The 21,970-nt window shown below is 39.2% G+C and overlaps 1 protein-coding gene across 4 annotated transcripts in view; it reads right to left on the bottom strand.

The window, feature by feature from the left end:
- The window catches only part of ACSS3 (acyl-CoA synthetase short chain family member 3), a 166,424-nt gene extending 145,437 nt beyond the window's left edge, over window positions 1-20,987 (bottom strand). For 2 of the 4 annotated variants that reach the window (XM_036912371.2, XM_036912372.2), the window contains exon 1: window positions 20,625-20,987. In XM_036912371.2, the coding sequence (XP_036768266.1) occupies window positions 20,625-20,932 (308 nt within the window). In that variant the 5' untranslated portion in view covers window positions 20,933-20,987. Of the gene's footprint in view, window positions 1-18,513; window positions 18,575-20,503; window positions 20,527-20,624 lie in introns of those variants that run through there. The other 2 variants (XM_036912373.2, XM_036912374.2) reach the window with 2 other exon arrangements.
- Between the last annotated feature and the right edge of the window lie 983 nt (window positions 20,988-21,970).

The following is a 21,970-nucleotide window of genomic DNA, read 5'->3' as shown; positions in this document are numbered from 1 at the left end:
TCCAATTAAAAAATGGGTAGAGGAGCTGGACACTCCGATGGCCAACAGACACATGAAAAGATGCTCCACATCTCTAATCATCAGAGAAATGCAAATTAAAACCACAATGAGATATCACCTCACACCAGTAAGGATGGCCACCACCCAAAAGACAAACAACAACAAATGTTGGCGAAGATGTGGAGAAACGGGAACCTCCTACACTGCTGGTGGGAATGTAAATTAGTTCAACCATTGTGGAAATCTGTATGGAGGTTCCTCAAAAAACTAAAAATAGAAATACCATTTGACCCAGGAATTCCACTCCTAGGAATTTACCCTAAGAATGCAGCAGCCCAGTTTGAAAAAGACAGATGCACCCCTATGTTTATCGCAGCACTATTTACAATAGCCAAGAAATGGAAGCAACCTAAGTGTCCATCAGTAGATGAATGGATAAAGAAGAGGTGGTACATATACACAATGGAATATTATTCAGCCATAAGAAGAATACAAATCCTACCATTTGCAACAACATGGATGAAGCTAGAGGGTATTATGCTCAATGAAATAAGCCAGGCGGAGAAACACAAGTATCAAATGATTTCACTCATCTGTGGAGTATGAGAACAAAGCAAAAACTGAAGGAACAAAAATGCAGCAGACTCACAGAACCCAAGAATGGACTCACTGTTACCAAAGGGAAAGGGACTGGGGAGGATGGGTGGGAAGGGAGGGATAAGGGGGGGAAGGGGCATTACGATTAGCAGACATAATGTAGGGGGGAGCACAGGGAAGGCAGTGCAACACAGAGAAGACAAGTAGTGATTCTATAACATCTTACTACACTGATGGACAGTGACTGTAATGGGGTATGTGGGGAGGACTTTATTTTGGGTGGAGTCTAGTAAATTTAACGTCCCTCATGTAATTGTAGGTTAATGATACCAAAAAAAAAATGTTGCTGAAATAAACCAAATAAACTTAAAATAAAAAAATAAAACCCAGAAATAACTCCAAGATTAGAAGCAGGAAGGAATAAGAGGCCATGGGTATCTGGATGGATAATTAAGACATAACCTCACACAGAGTCCCACACACACATCACACAAATTTTTACTGGCCTAGAGTCTACCTTTCTGAAATAGGGAGAGTTTGTGTATGAATGATCCTCTAAGAGATTTAAGACCAGGAGAATAGGAAAAAAGCTCTATATAATTTCCAGGAGGCCTAGAAACCCTACACATCATTACCACCTAGAAATCCCCTCTTTTTCCTTAAATAATCAATCATAGGATAAAAGACCCTAGTAATGAAAATCTGCATTCACTGCTGAATGAATAGGATCCTTAGTTGGGTTCTGAGATCTATTCAGCCACCAGCATCTTGACACTTAGGTGAGTGTGTGTGTGTGCATGTATATGTGTGTGCATGTATATGCATGTGTGTGTGTGTGCATATATTTATATATATACATATGAAATAGAAGACAACAAAGCTGGGGTGTTGGGAGGTCACATTTTCAACATAAATAACAAGCAGGAAGTCTTCCAGATACAATGCATGCTTACCACATTTCCTTCTCGCTGCCACAAGGACAAGTGATATTCCAAAAACTGACTGTACCATCAACTGATATCCTTGAGTGAGGATGGATGGCATAGAGCAAATCTCCTGGGTAATAAGGGTAACCCAAATGAGCTTGCATGAATGAGACACACCTGGGCTATTTTAAACCAGGAATATTTGGGGGTTGTTTATTCCTGCAGCATAACTGTATAACTTTGTCCATCATGACTGATAGCAAAGTCTAAAGATCCATCAATTTTAGCAAATTCAAACAAACTTTAAAGCTGTCATATTTCATAATTTAAGAGGCAGAGGAATACACTCCAGGACAAACAAAACAAGAGGTATCTCAACTAGTATAAAATCATATGGTCACTACAGTAATGGGAGATGTTCTCGAGAAGGAGTTAAGGTGCACCACCGTCAGTGTCTGAGCTCACAAGGCAGAGCAGAGGGTCTTCAGCAGGGTCTCCACGGAGAAGAAAGCTCTTGAAATTCCTTCTAGACTTCTGACACATAATTTTCTATGTTCCCTTGCCTTTTCCTCATTAACCACTGCTAGCTTACATCTAGCTCAGCTAGCTCTTTGGAGGGAATCTTGCTTGAATATGATTTACTGTCTTCTTCACCACAGCCTACCCTGAATCTTCTTCTCTGTCTTTCCTAATAGCTGATATTGGCCCATTCTGTATCGCCCTTTGGACTTGTTCATTAAATGAGTGAAACTGGAGTGTGTAACCGGCCCACACACTGGGATAAGTCAATGAATGTGGGTGGATGTCTGCAGAATTTTTAAGAGGTTTGCCGACCTCTTAAAGTTCCAGGGTCATGATCTCTGGGCGCCAAAAGGAGCCAGTGGCAAACGTTCACATGTTCTTCTGCCTCCCTCAGTTCCCAATTGCCACTGGCCTCTCCTTTGTTCAGAGCTAAAAGTACACTTCAGCATGTATTTATTAAATCAGTTTTCAAACATTATGAGAAGAAATAAAGCTGACACTCAAAAGAAAATGACTTCTTTCAGAGGGGGAACTTGATAGCGTTTACTCTGTGAATTTGGTTACCCAGCAATGAAAAGTTGAATTGGTAAATTCTAAAGTGTTCCTCTCAGTTTCACCACTTTCAATTTCAAGAATAAAATTTAGTGTACTTTCAACAGTGTGGCTTATGAAACTCTTTCACAAACTGCTCTGTTTCAATATGCATGAAATAACTATATATCTTCCTCCAGCACAAATGAATTTAGTAATCACAATGTTGCAACCCTATCTGTACTCTCACTACTGATTTCTCTACTCTGCATATATTTATTACTAAGTAACTGGAAAGCCCAACTTACAATTTACCTTCTGACAGGAGGTTCCTGCTTGGATCACATTATAGTTTCCTTCCTTAATGACCTCCTTTTTGGGTCTTCATTTCATCACAATTTCAGAAAACAACAACAAAAAAAAACTTTAAGCTCTTTTTCAAGAATTAAATAAACCCAGGGCCAATATATTGAAAACAATTCAGAGATGATGGATACATCTAGTTATCTGCATACTAAAATACTACATCTATACTAAGATTGTAATGAACATATAACCTTTATAAGAAATAAATAATTCATTATTATCTAAGACTTTGGCAGATTACAACCCCCAACATTAAGTACTAATAATGACATTTCTCTTCAACAAAAGTTTTTCTGTCTAACAAATTTAACAATAATTTGTTGTTGATTAGACCTGAGACTGTGACAGAAAGCAAAAAATATAGCTGGGAACATGCATTACACTCTGAAAGGCACATGGATTTGCAGTAAGTAAGTAAGAAGCAAAATGTTGCAAATTTCCTGCAGAGGCACAAACCAGGTATGATGAAAGCGCAGAAAAAAGAGACTAATTCCAAGTAAAGGGATGTGGTAAAACAGGTGGATGTTGAAAGTAATGTAGTATTGTGAAAAGGCCTGTACTTTAAGGTCAAAAGACCAGGGTTCAAATCTCAAGATGTGTCATTTACTAGTGTATGACCACAGGCAAGTGAAATGTCTAAGTCTGCCCTCTCCTATAAAACCAGGAAAATAAAATAAAACCAACAACATAGCACTTACTCTGTACCAAGACAATACTATGAGCATTTAATGCAAATTAATTCATTTAATTCTCATAAGGGCTCTGTATGTATACTAATATCATCCTCATTTTACAGATGAGGAAACCAAGGTACAGAGAGGTTGAATGGCCTACCCAAGTCCACACTGGTGTGTGACAAGCTGGGATTGGATGTCAGGCAGTCAGGCTCTGAGTCACAACCACTATTGTTGATAAGTTAATATGAGAATACTTTATACTTGACATGAACACAACTTTATACACATTTCATTGACTCCTTTCAATAACCCTATCAGGCGATTACTATTACTACACATTTACCAAAGAGGAAACTTGCTTAGATAAGTTATGAAAACAAAAGTTGTGGGCAATGGGTATGATGGCCTGGAGGACACAAAGGTACACAAAGGTAACTTTTAAGAGATTTTTAAAAATAATGAACTGTTGTGGTGATATAGATGGGAAGGAGGGAGGAATCTAAGAAATAGGGAAGACCTAAAAAGGAAGTTTTTAGAGAAAAACAAGAAGAGAATGGAAAAAAATGTATATCAAAGAAATGAGGGCTATAGAGGTGTCAGCAAACTATAGTCACGGGCAAAATCTGACACACCACCCATTTGTGTGAATAAACACAGCCACACCGAATTGTTTACATAGTCTCTGTGGTAACTTTTGCTCAACAACAGCAGAACTGAATGGTTACCACAGAACCTATCAGGTCTCCAAAGCCAAACACATTTACTATCTGGGCCCTCAAAGAAAAATTGCCAAACCTTGCTCTAGAAAAGCCCTGTCCAATAGAAATCTCTGTGATGATGGAAATGTTCTCTGTCTCCACTGTTTAACAGGGTAGCCACTAGCCATGGGTAGCTAGCTAAATTTAAATTAATTAAGAGTAAATAATAATTTAAATTTAGTTCAATCACATTAGCCACCATTCAAGTGCTCAAAACCACTTATGGCTAATTGGACAGCAGAATCGAATTTTAAATTTAATACTAATTAAATTTAGTTTAAACAGCCACCTGTGGCTACCAGCTACCATATTGGATGGTACAGTTGTAAGGAACCACAAGGAGGTAGAGGTGGTCCTCAAAGTCAAACACTAAAGAAAGATCAAATAAGGTAAGGAATTCAAGCCAGTCCATTGAACGAAACAAGAAGTAGTAGGTATTGATGATGTTTGGGAGAGCAATTTGGGTAGAGGGATGAGGACAGAGGCCACCTTGCCATGGACACAGGAGTAGGAGGGAGAGAAAGGCCTGGAATATGGACAACATGGCCAAGAAGTTAGGACAGAAATAGAAGCGGATGTCCTGGCTTCCCTTTGGCAGTGCAAATCTTTCAACTGGCTTTTATTAAAAGAGAAGGGGGAACAGGGAAAGCACTGAGGGAAGAGGGACTGAAAATTAATGGCAATGTTGGGGTTTTGTTTAATGGCAAGTGGGACGAGTACAAAAATAGGGCAACGTTCAGGTTCTGTTTTAGAAGTGCAAGTGCATTAGTGCTGCTGCAGTAAGAGATGTGCACCTGGGGTACGAGCATAACATGAGCTAAGACAAGAAAGACCAGTGCAAGTGTTAACTAAACGCCTCCAATGCCTTGCTGAGGAAGGGAAGCCGTGAACGGGGTTACAAGCAAAGGAATGGCCTCCTCAGAAATGGATTTCTGGTCAGACCTGAGAGGTAAACAAGGAAATGGAATCTGTGAGGATCTACTCATCCAGTCCGGGCAGTCACGGTTGAGTAATGAAAACCTTGGAGGCTGGAGACACTATTGTAGAAACAAGTCAAAGGGAGGAATCAAATAAAACTGAGGTTTTAATCATCTCTGGGCATCAAGTTCATGTTCTCTTTATGGGAGACCTGGACTAAGAAAGAAAAACAGTTCTGAGGTAGGAGAGGGAACTACTATTTCATAAATCACCAATATTATGTCAGGTTATGAGTCTGATTATCATAGAACAATTTAATCCACACACTACCCCTTGAGGAAGACAATGTTATTTCCATTTTACACCTGAGAAACAGTGCTCAGAGACGTCAAAGAACTTTCCAGAATTATAAAAGTAACACATAGTAGACTGGAACCCAGTGCTGACACCAAGGAAAATGTGATGAATTTCCAATTTTACATGTCTGTGTGCTTATTTGAGTATTCTTGTACCCTCACTAGACACTGTTTCCTGTGGGCAGACACCATGTGCTAGCTCATTAATGGCACACAACAAATGCTCAATTATTTTTAAATAATGGCCTGCAGTGTGAATGAATGTGAACTGAAATAATACTCTGACACATTAAGACAAACAAAAATAAGAGTCTCAGAAGGTAAACGCTGAGCAAAAGCAATGACTAGCTCAAAAGACTACTATTGCACACAAACAGAGAAGGCTTTAAGCATTTTTAAGAGGGCATCATATTGCTTTATTCACACAGTAACATCCCATCTGAATTCAACAGATACTTGGCTTTCAGCAGTATCAACTGACTGTTCCAGGAAACCCTCCAAATTGGGGGATTGCTTACTTGGGGCAGAATAATCTTATGTTAACTGAACCACTGGGGATACTGTTTTCGTAAAACTACTTGGAAAGCACATCTCTCTACAGGACAATTATTTTAACAGAGAAACCTAACACAGACAGACTTCTTTAGCCCTACCGATCCTTTATACACAAGTATAAAGGATTTATACACAAGTTCAGAGCCTGGCCCCATCCCACTAGCTCAGAATTGCCCAGTTTCGACATGAAAGGACAGCTCAGACATTTGCAAGCCGCCGGATCATCTCCGATTAAAACCAGCGAACTGCCAATGGTGAGAAATGTAGCCAACAAGAAAAAGAATAGAAAGAAAGGCTTTCAAGAAATCAATACCTGTTACCTGAACTGAGCCCACTGTCAGTGAAGAGCAAAGGCATGAATGAATGATCTCAAAGATCCTCAGGTTGTGAGTCATGCCTGACTGTTAAATTCAAAATTCAAAGCGGAAGGTGAGGACACCATCTTACCTTGTTTTATTCTAGAGGAATGCAACAAAAACACAACCAAAGCAAATGGAAATATAATTTGGTTTAATATAAAAAAGGAAAATATAAAATTATAATTAATGTTAAAGGTCAAGTATAAAAGATAAGATCAAAATACATTTAAATTGAAAAACAAAAGCTTATTAAAATTGAAATATAACCCTAAGTAAATAAAAGTTTTGAAGTTTTAAAGGGAAATAAACTTCATCAATCAGCCCTTCTCAAGGAAGCACCTAGGATAGTAAGGAGCAGTGGTCCCCAGTCAACCAGCTGAGAAATAAGTCATGATAAACTCGAAATGAATGAAACTCCAAGCCAGAGCAGATTCCTAGAAAACCAGACCTACAGATCAGGGTGCCCACAGAGTCCCCAAACAAGTTTTACCCCAAAACCCCAGAACTACCCAGAGAAGCAGGAAGGGACAGAAGAGGAGGCATACATACTCTCCCGTGACTACAGTGTATGTGGGAGGGAAGAGAAGATGTCCCTCAGCTTTAATGTGAATGGTAACAATGAGAGCAAAGTGAAGAAAGAGCAAGGAAACGGGGACAGAGAGAGGAAGGAGCAGAGAGTGGCTCCAGCACCGGCAGGAGCAGAGACGGCCAGGCTGGTGGCAGGTTTTCTCTCCCCCAGGAGAGGGGATGAATAGGTCAGGACTGAAACTGACGTGCTTTAAATCTGAGGACTTGATGACTCTTTCTATTTTTTTTTTTTATACCACATCTTCATCTGAGCTATCCATTTCTCTCTAAGGCTGTTCTCATGCAGAATAACGCCCTGCAACGTTCTGATGAAACTCTCCTCTCCAGCTGAGGCTCCCAGAAGGCCGACTCCACATTACCTCCCTCTGCCCAACACTTAGCCCATGTCCACAGAGAGAGATTGAATATGAGCTGTTATTAAAAAGGAGGAATATAATCAGTCATTTTAGAATGTCTAAGAACTTTTTCTCGCCATTGAGCCTTATAAATTATTCTGAGATTGTTTCTATAAAAAACTATGTAATTGGGGGAGATTATAAGGAAGTATCAATTTTGTTTTACTGCTTAAAATAAAAATATCTGAAGCAAATGTGACACAATGTCAAGGTTTTACAAAGCATAGCGGTCACTGTCGACCTAATTTTTATATTTATTCTCTAAATATTTCATAAGAAAAAGGCTGTGGGGTCTTATACCCAATATTCATTCACCTTTTTGGAGAAAAAATTCGACAATATATATCAGAAAGTGTATACTTTTTCTGTGACCCAAAAATCTTCTAAGACTTCTTCAGGAGCAAGGAAAGAAGGGAGAAATAAAGAGACAGACAGACAGGAATAGAGAAAGAAATCTTTAGAATGCTGTGTCCAAAGATGCAAGTATATCTGCCAGTTTATAACAGCAAATAAAGAGAAACCACCTAAATATCAACATGAAAGGATTGTGAAATAATTTTACATTTATCCAATATGGTAAAATATTTCTCATACATTAAAAATCATGGAATAGAAAAAAAGAGGAATGGAAAAATCACAACTTAAACAAGTGGAAAAGCAAGCCATCAAATAGTATGAATAGTAGGATACCATTTTTTCTGTAAGAACAAAAATAGAGACCTAGGGAGTCAAACATACAACATACAACACAGAAAATATGAGTGCATGCAAAAACTGGTGAAGGTGAATAAGGCTTACAGTTCAGTTAACTGCACTGGGCTAATGTCAATTTTGGTTTTGATAATGTACTGTGGTTACATTAGACATTACCATGGGGGCAAGTGGAGTCTTTATAGAAACAAAAGGTCTCTTTGTACAATTTTTGCAACTTCCTGTGAGTCTAATTATTCCAAAATGAAAATTTTTAAAGATAAAAATATAGAAGACTGAAGGGAAATACACCATACGAACCAAGATGTATACTGAGAATGTATTTAGATATTGAACTATAGTTGGGTTGCTACCTATTTTGGCTTCCTTGAGTTTATCTAATTATATTTAAAGTAATACTGCTCTGTGGGGGAGAAAAAAGCATAAACTTAAATTTCAATCAGAATTATTTTTGAATAAAGAAATTCTATTGGAAAGTAATTCAAGCTTAGGTCTCAAACGAAGGCCTTGTGATTATAAAACATCTGCTCTTTTAATTAAACTACATGATGTCTCATTTGACTTTTCACCTTCTCTCACCAAAACCTCACACATAGACACAAACATAACATGGACGGACCTGCAAAGATAAATCTAACTTAACTAACTATATACCACTGAGCATAATTGAAAATGTTAGGCAAAGTAGACAAAATTTTTATTATGCCTTTTTTCCCCAGGCTTATCTCCCAAATCTGAGAATGTTGCAAACCATATCTTTGCTCTATCCTTACCAATTCCCCCACTACCTTCAAATCACATTCATAGATAAAACATTTTCCATTAACATTTATTTATACAGCTTGGACGTATATAACTTGCTATTACAAACTGGCAGATAAAATGTAGCGCAGCCTGCTCAATTATCCAATAGCTCATTAGCTAGCTGGTGCTAACCAAGTCCATTATTTCCCTTTATTCCTGTTTTTCTGTTTATCTTTTCCCCCCTTCTAGTAGAAAATGAGAGGCTGCACAAAGGAATAAAATTTAAGTTCTTTGTTTTTTTTTTTTATCTATTAAAGGATTCATCAGTTAGACAATGGCCACTGTTCACCAAAACATGAGGCTGTGTGCTCTACTTATTCTCACACCTCAGTAGTCAAAGGCAATTCAGAGCAGACTTAATTGTAAAATAAAAGGGATTTTAGTACCCATATTTTCAGAAAACAGTACCTTGGTAGTCTGTATTGGTCATGATTACTTCTCTCATTAAACAGGAAAATGAAAGCAAGCTTACGACAGTTTTGTCCTTTAACGTATGAAACTGTTCTCCAAATTTATACTCTACCTGGACTCTCATCCGGTACCTGGAATAGGGCCTGGTTTGTAGATGGCATTTAATAAACATTTGATGAAGGGACAAGAAGAGTGAATGAACAAATGAGTTAATAAATTTTAGAGCCAGAAAAAGTCTACTTTTATAAATATAACAGCCCAACAAACATATGTGTGTACATGTATTTGTGTATGTGTGTGTGTGTATGCGTATGCACATATGCCCCTTGTTTTTAAATCTAGCATTGGTATTATGAGGGTATAACAGGATTAATTGGAGAGGAGATTTGACAGTGGGAAGCTGATACACTCTAAAGTCTACATCCCAGATCTGCCACCTGGATGACAAGTGAACACAAGTAAGGTACTTAACCTTCTGTAAATTCTTCTTTAATAATGTCATTGAGAAGTTAAAGAGCTATTATAAGGTGTAGTACTGCTGTTGTCACTACCATCCTAATATATTTTGTATCCTGTAATACTTTCACATACACTCACAAAAACACATGTGCACGCACATACACTTCTACACATACAATACAACATCATCTTTTAGGATTTAAGAGATTTTGATTTGAGCATTATTTCTATCACATACAGTGTTTGAAAAAACTAATTATTTAGTAAGAAAACCTTCCTAATTAAAGGTGTTTTTGGCTAATCATAAATTTAAAAATTAATTCTTTTATAAATATACTAAATTAAGAGAAACTTCCAAATTATATCTACTAAGCCTATAATTATAAATTACATTTCAAACCGATCTTGAAATATTCAGGTGAAATAATGAGATGTTTATAGTAGACATATAGAGGATCTTGAGCAGTCAGGATCCAACATTAAAAAAGAAAAAAAATTAAATCAGTTTTACATTTTTCTTAAACTTCAAGCTTTTAACAAATTAAAATCAGCTTTTACTCCAAATAATACAAATATTAAGATTTTTACCATCATTGTGGCTATACCATAAGTGTGTTCTTAGAAAAATAATACTTTTTAAGTGACCCTATTGCTATTGCTTTTTCTTTTCTTCTTTTTTCTAAATGGAGGTATAACTGACAAATGACAGCATGTTAGTTTCAGGTGTACAAAGTAATGATTTGATATTTGTATACATTGTGAAATGATCACCACAGTAGTCTAGTTACCATCCATCACCATACTTCCCAATTTTTTTTCTTGTGATAAGGACTTTTAAGATGTACTCTCTTAACAACTTTCAAATATGTAATACAATATTAACTATAATCACCAAACTGTATAGTCCCATGACTTATTTATAACTAAAAGTTTGTGATTTTAACCCTTTTAACCCATTTCACACCCCTACCTCACTCGCCTCCAGCAACCACCTCTGTTCTCTGTATCTCTGAGTTTGTTTTTTATTTTGTTTGTTTGATTCCACATATAAGTGAAATTATATGGTACTTGTCTTTCTTTTACCACATTTAACCAGTGGTGTTTATATGATTAACATATTTTCTAAAAAATGACCAAAACATGACAATCTGGTAATATGATATTGATCTAATTCTTAAATCTGAAATTCTTGGAATCTGATGTGCGCCAGAGACTTTTCCAGTACGTGTTCCCCTGGGTACCGGGTCTGTACCACAGAAATATTTCCCTCCTTGTCACATGAGTGTCTTTGGCTTGATGACCAGAAATCCATGCTGATTGTACAGTATTCTCTCCTACAACTTAAAGATAAAGAAGCTAACGAGGAGCAAAGGGAACCCAACTGCCTCATAATGAAACTCAGTCCTGTGGAGACAAGACGGTCTCAATGCTTTGATGCCTTGATAGAAAGAAGATTCATGGGTCCTTTTGGGTTCTGGTGGGATGGGTGATCCAGGTAATATCTGCCTGCAATTTATATAGGAACCCAGATTTAGGAGGTGGATGAAGAAGGTCAATTTGTATGTGGTGAAGTTTTAAAATCAGTTCAATTGACCAACACAAGGCCATGTGCATGCCACGGGGGAGTAACAAAGGGACTGCCACCTGATCCCTGCCCTTCTCCTGCCTCATTGCAATTTGCCAAATTACTGGTCAAAGTAATTATCAGTGGAGTCTAAGCTTATATATCGGATGTATGGTGACACAGTAGAGGTAACTACTGAGCATATTTTGCCAAATTAACTTAAAGGGAAATAAGATTCAAGATGATGTGCTTTTTTAGAAAGAACCATTTGTTAAGAAAGCATGCAAATTGATTCTGGGAAAACAGTAAAGATTTACAGTCCTCTAAAATGAGAGGAGAATGGGAAACACATAGAAACATAGATGATGAATGAAGAGAAATTACACCTCTGATCAAAACTTTTTAGCATTCTAAGATTGTTCTCATTCTTTCATACCCTCTAGGTCCTAACATCTAAGCAGTCACATGACAACTAGACAGAAGTTAATGAGTATAGTTAGAACTCATTACAGAAATTGGACTCTACAATGTGACCCAACTGGGTTGAAATATTAAGCCCACCACTATGTGACAAGTCCCGTAATCTCTCTGTCCTTTAGTTTACACAATTAGAAAAATGCTTTATAAATATACTTATTTCATAAGGTATCAGAAGTTTTCAAAGAATGCACATACAGCACACAGCACAGAACAGGAGCTGACCCAGAGCAAGTGCTCAATAATTAGTAACTGTTATTGTAGTGCCATGGCTATTATTGTTATTATTATCATTACTAAGGGACAGTACACGAGCTTTAAAGAAAGGACCAGCTCAGTCATGGGCTACAGAATAATCACATGCAGGTTTCCTTCTCAGCCTATCACAGACTCCAAATAGCCCAAGTCTTACTGTGGCTCAGTCCCTAAACATTCAAGGGAAGCATTTCACATTTTTAGATAATTTGTTACCCAAAGTTTTGCAACATTTCTGGAATAACACAGGTAAGTGAGAAAGTCCAAACTCACTGTACTTGTACTGGATTTCAAAAAAGGAGATTATTTATATTAGAACTAAGAGAAATAAAGGCATTATGATGCCTAAGAAACTCATCTCTGCACTTAATAAAGGCCATTTATCAAGGTCTGTCTATCTGCCCTAGGATCAAGATGAAAAGCAATGAAAGAAAAATAGGAAAGAATCTAATATATGAATGCATAAAAAAGTAAATAAAATTGATAACTTTCAGTTATAAACATATAAGTCCTAAAATTTTGTTTTACTGATTGGAGGAAAGGAAAATTTTCAAATATTAATAATCAGATGAATTAATTAGACTATCACCATGTTCTCATAAAAATATCAAAGCATACTGCAAGCAATGAATATAGTCATTATAGATTTTCCTTAAGACAGAAAACCAACAGAGCAATTGTAAGAGATTAATATTGTTTTCTACTGTCCAGAAAACATTTCTAAAGTAGGTAATTAATTAAAGCCTCCCTCCCCCCATCTTTAGGAGTATTGTACACATTTTAAGTATTTTAAATGTAAAATATAGTTTATTTTTTCAAAGAGCATCAATCAATCTGTTATTCCATATCTAATATGGATATGTTCCAAATGTTTCTGAGATGTAGATATATTTTTTAAATTACTTTGAGTGGTTTCATTGGAGAAGTGATACAAAAAGAAAGAAAAATTAAATTAACTGAGACTTATCATAGAAACAGTACAATGTAATACTTAGAGTACAAACTCTAAATTCAGACTCCCTGAGTTCTAATCCTAGATCTGCTTACTACTTTTATAAATGTAGGTAAGAATCTTAAACTCTGTATTTCCATTTCCATACCCATTCAATGAGAATAAAAACTGACACTACCTCACAGGGTTGTTATAAACATTAAATAAATTAAAACACTCAGTATTGTACCTGGCTTAAAGCTTGGATACAATAAAGCTGAGCAGTTTTTACCATATGCTGGATACTACTCACGTGCATTAGTACACATCATTCCAAGAATCCTATAAAGTTGTTATTTCCCTCTTAATCAGTAAGGATAGACTGGATGGCACTAAAGTAACAGCCACATTCTCAGCTTGCAAAAATTAATGCTTCTCACTCGTGCAACGTCAGTGTGGGTTTAAGTGGACTCCCCAGAGTACTGTCACCTATGCACTTTTGCTTGGCAATCCCGACCACTTCTCCCCGACTTTTGCTTCCAAAAGGGCTGGAGGAGAACAGACAGGAAGGACTAAGGACAGAAGCACTAGCAACTAAAGGTACTGTCCTGAAGTGACGCCTTCACTCCTCCCAATGCGTCAGTCAAAACTCATCACATAACCACACCTATGGGGGGAAATCCAACCCTCCTGCGGGCTCCAAAGTAGAGGAGACCAAATGTTGCTGAATAATAATATCCATCACAGTTCATGTTTTGTAATTGTTTGGAGCAAGGTACTGTTCACAGAGTGGAATGTGAACCCAGAAACCACTTTGTTTTCTCCACTAATAACAATAACCCTAGATTTGTTTTTCTCCTACCCACCAAACATGGGGTATCTGACAAATTCCCATTGGTAACAGTGGCAAACTTCACTCGGCCTTGATTAGTGGGGAGAGCTGGAAGCAAAGCAAAGTCAGAGCTTTTGTGGTTTAAAAAAAGCACTTAACTCTCAATTGAGAATCGATGAAACTCTATGAAAATAAGAAAAAGTGGGGAGAGAAAGCAGTGAGATGAGTACAGAAGACTTTTCTAAACTTCAGTGCTTTAGCTTACACAGCAAACCAGTCAATAATACTGATTTTAGGTCCCTTCAGCTAATACATTTTTTTCATCATTCTATCTTACTAATTTCTTTTTACAAGTATCTATATTGGGCATGTCTACAGTAGACACTGAGCATTCTTTCTTTTTTCTTAATCTCCCCAAATTTCTTCTTAACTGATGTATTCACTTAGGGGAGACATCCGGAAAAGTCATAATTGGGAAGTGTTATTCTAAAAACAAAACCTAAGAAGAAGGTATTCCTGCTGCCCAGAGTGAGCTCTTGGTCAAAGACCCCGTACTGGAGCTGCTTTTCTCCCTCTTAGAGAAATTCTTATTTCAATCAGTAAAAAAACCACTAGTGAACCTAACAGTCATAAATCAAATTCTATCCCTCTCTGGCTTAATATTTGAAAGAGCTTCTTTTTTTTTTTTTTTTAAGCAATTCTAAGACATTCCATTGGACCATTTCAAACTAATAATTCTTGAAGTTCAATTTTCCTAGATAGGGTAAGAATAGTACCTCTTCACTGTCCCCTAGTCATTTGGCTATAATACCAGCGAAAACAAATAGCTTTTACAGCTCCATATAGTTTAAATAAAGGATTTGAGTTCCACACTCAGATCTTCTTCCTACATCTGTAATTCAAAGAGGTTATTATATTCATATATATTATCACAGAGATTCATCAGCCTCCCACCCTTCTCTCTTGCCCACGTCATACTACAATGGAAAACGATCTCCCTTACAGAGTCGCTGTTTGTTGCTTATCAAAGTGGAAATTCTTTTCTTTTTTGAAGCAGCAGCAAATAACTTCAATCACTGCTTTTCTGTTTGTTTGTTTGTTCTTTTTTTTCTCAACGGATAGTATATGGCATGAACAAAGGCAAAATGAGCTATATTCCAGGAGGTTCTAAGTTTGGATTTTCTCCCATTCCTGGTAGTTACTTGATCAGTCACAGCTGATTGAATTTCCATTGTTCATTGATTGTGCCATTTGTCAGGCAATCCATCCTTGCTTATGTAATTGTGCGGCATTTCTGTAGTTCACTCTGTTCTGTCCTGAGGGGTCAGAAGCACTACAGACTGTGAAAATTAGATACAGCACAGCATTGAGTTGCTGACCTTCAGAATATGAAATAAGGCCTCTTTTAAGAGTGGTTTTTCTTGATGCAGTTATTTTGAGGGACTGTATTTCTAAGAGTCATTTTTCATGCTGACCATATATCTTCTTCAAATATATTTTGTATTTATGAAAAATGATCATTTAAATTTTAAATATGCCTATACTGTGTACAATATTATGAATAAATTCATTCCATTTAGAGTTTGTCAAAAGGAGGCAAACTTTTCATCTTTAGATAAAAACTCTCACCTTCAGACCAGAATGAGATACAATTTTAATAAAATCTGATAAAGGTGAAGGAAATTTCACAGTATCTGGAGTAAAGAAAAAGACAAAACTGAATTTTCCAAACAGTTTAATGTGACTGACCAATTGTTTGCCAAAGAACCAAAATTCAGTAGGGGAATTAAATTACTCACTGGTAACCTGAAGTCCACATTATATTTCCCTTATTAGTTTACCTTTGAAACAATGAGAAACTCATAGAAAAGCTTCAAATACCAGATGAAGAACTATTTTTTCCAGTTTTCCAGAACTATTTTCTGCTCTTTTTCAAGAGAAGCCCCAGAATGGTCCTGTCAAAGGAAATTCAGACTTTAGGTGAAACTCCCAATATTTAAATGCTGACAGCTGCTTAACAACAACAAAAGAAAACAGTACCTGGTCAAACAAAATCTACCTGCGAGACGTACAGTCAGATTGTAATCTATAGCCTAAAAAGTGAATGCAAATGCCATAGCTTGCTATTCCAAGCCTTCCAAAGCCATCCTCAAACTGCCTTCTGAATTTAAGCACAGTTGTCCTCCTTTATCCATGGTTTCAGTAACCCGCGGTCAATCTTGGTCCAGAAGCACACAATCCCCCCTCTGAGCAACAGTCAGAAGGTCAATCAGCCCAACACTACATCACAATGCCCATGTCATTCACCTCACTTCTTCTCATTTGCAGGCATTTCATCATCTCATGTCATCACAAGAAGAAGGGTGCATATGGTACAATAAGATATTTTGTGCCAGACACAGTGCTAGGCATTTTACCAGCTCTTTCCCTATGGAATCCTAAGAAATTGATACTATCATTTTTCTTGTTTTACCAATGAGGACACTGAAGCTTGCCCTACATCAGGCACAGAGCTGGGTTGTTGAACTCAAAGCCATCTTGTTCCAGTGCAGAAAGAAGACTAGGAAATCCATGTTGTGGTCATTTATTATGTGATATGTTATGTGCCAGGAAAATATTTTAAAATCCTAAACATGACTCATAAGACCATTCACAATATGGCTCTTTTCTTCCACTACTTGACAATTTCTCTGTTGTTCCTGAGGCTCCAACCACATCAGCTTTCTTTCAGTTTCTAGAATTTACTGAGCTACTTAATATCTCATCTCATGGCCTTTGCCTGTGCTGTTTTCTCTGCCTGGAATGTTCCTCCATCATTCTCATGTCTAAACCCTACTCATTGGGATCTCACCTTAAACATCATTTCCTCAAGACTCCTTCCATGATCCTTCCAGACAAGATTATGTTAAATTTCCCATTAACCATGTATTTCACAGCACTCACAGCAACTCTAAGTAGTTTGTAATAATTTAACGTATGTCTCCGCTGCTCCTGTCTGCTGAGTTCCTTCACTGTTCCTTCCATCATTTTCTCTGTATTACACCCTCAGCAAGTGAATGATTGATGTGTTTAACTCTTAGGAGCCATGTTAAGACTTGGGGGGATTGAACGACCTTTATCTCATAGCTAGCAAGTATGAGATAAAGCAAAAAAAAGCCTACACTATTTCCATTATAGAAATGTTAACCAAACTGAAACCATTTCTTAATAACATACATTTAATTGGAGTCCTTTCCTTTTCAGCTTAGAGTCACTATTTATATTAAAGGCTGAATCAAGTAGTATGTGAGAGTCTTGTCATTGAGTGTTGTTTAAATAAAAATAACAAAATGGGGTGATGATGCTTCCACAGAAAGAGATAAAGTGATGACTGACATAGCAGAGTCAACTATAATGGGTGATAGAAGTGAATTGCCTACTCCTTCAGAATGGCAGGTGGACTTCCATTTCAGGGTAGGCAGCAGGATGTCTAACTCATCAGGAGAAAATAACCCAGACATTCATTCTGTTGTTCCAGGACCGGAGACATTCCTAGGAGTTGTAATTCCTTCAGCTTTGATTGCAGTCCCACAGCAAAGTCTCTATATTAGAGACTGTATTGCCCCAAAAGCCAGGTGTCAACAATGTGAATAAACCAATAAACTGTAAGGCAAGGCAGTTCAAAAGTTCCTAAAGCACCTACATGTTTTTCCAAAGATCCCAGAAATTACAATGCCAGAGATGTATTTTACAGGGCTATTCACTACAATGAAAACTCCCTTTGGTATATCACCCGTGAAGATTGCTATTCCACGTTCATACTACTGCAATGTAAACTACCATTGGGACGTATATGCCATTGTGAAAGCTAATATGCATTACTTTTTATATGTAGGGACTTTTGGTAGGCCTGTAGATTTGGAGGGGAGTTTACTTCATGAAACACAAATAAACTCATAGTGAAGAGCGATCCCTTTGCCTCTGGGAAGCCAAAGGGCATCAGAGATCTTGACTACACGCATGCCAGCTCCATCTGGGATCAAAATTGGCTATAGCAACCCCTCCCCATTTTACATGGGGTGTCGGCTATCAACATCTCCCTCATGCATCTTCTTGAAGGTCCCCAGATCCCACCTTCAAAGAAAATAAGCAAAGCTCTTTCACATCAAGTGTGCTCGTGCCCACTTACCACCTCCCAAAGACTACAGAAGAAAAATCACCAAATCTTTGTATCCTGTTATTTGACTTATTTTTTAAAACTCATATGTCACCTCTGCCCTACACTCCAGGGATATAAAAACAATAAAGAAAAGACATTTACCCTGTCCTTGCTTGAGTTTAGCTTTGTAGAAAATTGTTAACAAATGAGGAGTATCTGCAAATAGGTGTTCAACGTAGTAATGGATTCAAATTGAAACCACTTACTGCATGAGGTTTAAGATTAGATGTATGGTCTCTTACCTCTACTTCCCTCCCCAGTTCTGCTCTGCCAAGCAGAAGTCTTAAGATTGAATTACACTGCTAAGATAAATACAGACTCACAGACTTATCTCTTATTCACTTTCACCTCCTGGTCTGCTAAAGAGGGCCCGGCCACATGGTTCTAAGAGAGCAAAGATGGAGAATTCAGATATGATATCAAATGTCAGTGATCTACAATGTACTGAATTTTTTTTAATTATAAGGACTCTTTGAAAAAGTTCTCATTAAAACATTTTATGCACACAATTTTAGAAAATTTAGGCAAGAAACTAGAGATTAAAGAAGAAAGTTAGAAAATCTTCAGATCTTAAATGTCCGATGGATATTTTGATTTCCACATTCTCCATATTCCCCCCACCCCTCAATGACCCTAAATAACCTTCTAGAAATCTGTCCTTTCCCCTCCACTGTCACCACCACTGCCTTATGTCTGGCCCTAAAAAAAAAAATGGTTTTTACTTGGAATATCCCAATGATTTCTTAATTGAGTTCTCTGCACATGGTTTTATGGGAGGAATAGTCACACAAATAAGTTCAGTGCCACACTTCATGACACTTTAAGACACAGAACTTTGAGAACACACTCTTAGGAAAGGAAATAGTCTGTGTTTTGATCTGAGATACACTAGGAGGGTTTCCTGCCCCTAAAATAATTATGGTATTAGAGGGCAAGACTTTTCTTCCCCTAATATTTACAGGGTCTATTTCATTGAAGACATGGTCTTAATCCTTTGCTCATTTAATTTTGATATAATTTCCAGATATATATATATATATGAGACAACTGAAGCACCGAGAGATTAAGTACCTTGCCTGTGAACAGAGCTGGCAGCTGTGAGCCAGAATTCAAGCCCAGTATTCTGGCTCCATAGACGATGCTCTCAATCACCGTAACTCCGTAAAAGCTGGGGCCATATATTACTCATTGCTATATACCTAGTGATCGGGTCACTGCCAGGCACATATGAGAGGTTCAAACACCACTGGAAAATAATATAACTGGAAGAAGAAAAGTGCTAGATTTTAAAGGGAAAGCCAAGTAAACCGTTCCAAACAATCAAGGGAGGGCAGGCCATGGTGGTGACACAGAACAGGTTTCAGTCAACTTGCCCTTCCCAATTCCCGGTTCTCTGCTCTCAACAAGCAGACATTGGTCAAACGCAAACCTGACCACATCATTCCCCCGTCTCACTGCTGGGAACTTGGAAATGGGAAACCCTACTGCAGTGTTTCTCAATCTTTTACAGGAAACCTCTCTCCCTACTGGCTGGCAGATAGAGTAACCACACTCAGAAGAGCTAGGCGCTTTGCCCGGAGAGCAGCCACACTGAGTTCTCCCAGACGGTGTGCCTCACTCTCTATATTAAGACAAGTTTGGTGTTTATTTTACAATGTATCTCCGTTTTGATATAAAAATAGTATTTATAACTACTCAAAACTGCAACCCTAGAAGAGAAAACTTTATTTCTACCATGATTTTTGGCACTACCTGGCCTGTGCGTGCATTCCTTCTGGGCACATCACACTGAAGCTTCGTACCTACAACAGGGCTCTGAATCTAATCCAGGCTGCTTGACAGGACACATAAATCCCTTCCCAATCCAGCTCCTGACTCGCCAGCCCCTGTTCCCACCTCTCCAGCCAACACAATTATTCCCAATCACAGTTAACAGTCAAAATTCAACCCGTTTTTCATCTCGTGGTCATTAATAACTGGGTCCCTCACGACTTTGAGAAGATACGCCGTACCCGTCCTTCCAAACACTACCTAGGTGTGATCATTACTGAAGTCTTTCCTCAACGCTGGTCCACCCCAGTGCGGATACTTAGTAACACTTCCCAGTTTATTACTCCGCGTTTGTGTGGGTACCCAGGGCCCCCGGGACAGACCCTAGTTTAGGTCCGCTGAACATCCCCAAGGCCAGGCAGAGCCCTTCATGCAGGGAAATCTCTGCTCTGCGGGAATCTGGGCTCACAACAGGTCACAGAACTTCTCAGGAGAAAGCGAGAGAGCTGACTATGAGACTGCATTGAACACAAACCGAAGGACCTGAGCACATCTCCAGTCTTGATTTTCTCTCCTAATGGAACTCCAGGATCCCGGTGCAGGGGACGTCCAGCCGCGGCGGCCAAAAAGTTGAGAGATCAGGATTCGCCAAGGAGCCACTCACCAGCTGGTGGACGGCGGGTGTCTGTCCTCTAGCGTTTTGGTCCAGGGCTTGTACCAGCTGATCTGCTCCGCGGCTTTGCCCCAGAACCTCTCGGGGTCGGCCACCGAGGCCGCGAAGTGGGTCTTGTACTCGCCGCCGCCCGAGGACAGTGCCCGGCAGCCGTGGCCCCCGAGGGCGCCCCGCGGGCCTGGGGCCACGTAAGCCCTGCGGGCCGGGCCGGCGCCCCGGGCGGGAGCGGACCCGGGCAGAGGCCCCCCGAGGGTCCCAGCGCCCGTGACTTTGCGACATTGCAGCCAAGACGGCTTCATCGCCGCCCGCGGCTCCAGAAGGCACTTAGGCGGCGAGAGCCCGGGCCCAGGAGTTTGGAAGTCACCCTGGAGTAGCCGGGAAAAACCGACCTGGAGCCGCGCGGGAAGCAACAGGCCGGAGTGGGGCGGGGCGGGGTGGCCGCGGCCTCCGGGGCGAGGGCGGCGCTGCGCGACAGCCGAGCCCTCGGTGAGTTTCCTCCCGCGGCTCGCCCGGCGTAAAGCCTCCTCAGCTGCCCAATGTCCTCCCTTAGGATGAGGCTGATGGACCCAGCTCACTCCCAGTTTGCAAACTAGTAATTTGGGCGCAGCTTCTCGGGGTTAATCAGCCGAGAGCGAGCGGGTGGAGGCGCATCGCCTCTGGCCTGCAGCGGAAACAGCAGCCAGGGCGCTGCGCAAGTTCCCGAAGTGTTCGCTTGACATATTTATTTATTTCCCAACTCAGCTCAATCCCTGCTTACTAAAAACACAAGTGGCTCCTGGACAAAGACCTCTCCAGGATTTCCTGACAGCTGAGAGGGTAGGCGGAGTGGAATGAGGTTGCGCCGGCAGAATTGGGAAGTGCTGGTGGGGTGATTGACAGGCCACAGGGGAAGGTAGCCTTGACAGGCCACAGGGGAAGGTAGCCCTGCGGGGATGCGGGTTCACCTGCGGATGACTCTGGGGTCTAGAGGCAGAAAGCAGAACAGACTTGTGGCATTCCAGTCTGCCTCTTTGGAGTTTCCGTGGCCCTGTCACTGGTGAGCCAAAAAAAAAAAAACAATCGGAAACAAAAAAAGCCAAAAGAAGAGCTAAGTAAACATGAAATGAACCGAAAGAGATAAGGAGGAAGCTAAGGGAAACTGAAAGAGAAAGACGGCAGAAATTACTTTCTGAGCTTAACATTCTTCAAGTTCCTTTCTGGTTTTTTACACCTTAATTAAATTCAGATGCAATCGCCTTTGCCGTGGTTTTTCTGCCAAACACATTCTGTTATGGTGTGGGACACTGTTTGCAGTTTTAAATGTAAGGAAGTGGATTCCCAAACCTGCAGTGAGAAAT

This window comes from Manis pentadactyla, chromosome 10, assembly GCF_030020395.1.
Source record: "Manis pentadactyla isolate mManPen7 chromosome 10, mManPen7.hap1, whole genome shotgun sequence".
Taxonomy (NCBI): domain Eukaryota; kingdom Metazoa; phylum Chordata; class Mammalia; order Pholidota; family Manidae; genus Manis; species Manis pentadactyla.
The sequence above is the reverse complement of the archived record's forward strand: the minus strand, read 5'-3'. Positions and strand labels throughout refer to the sequence as shown.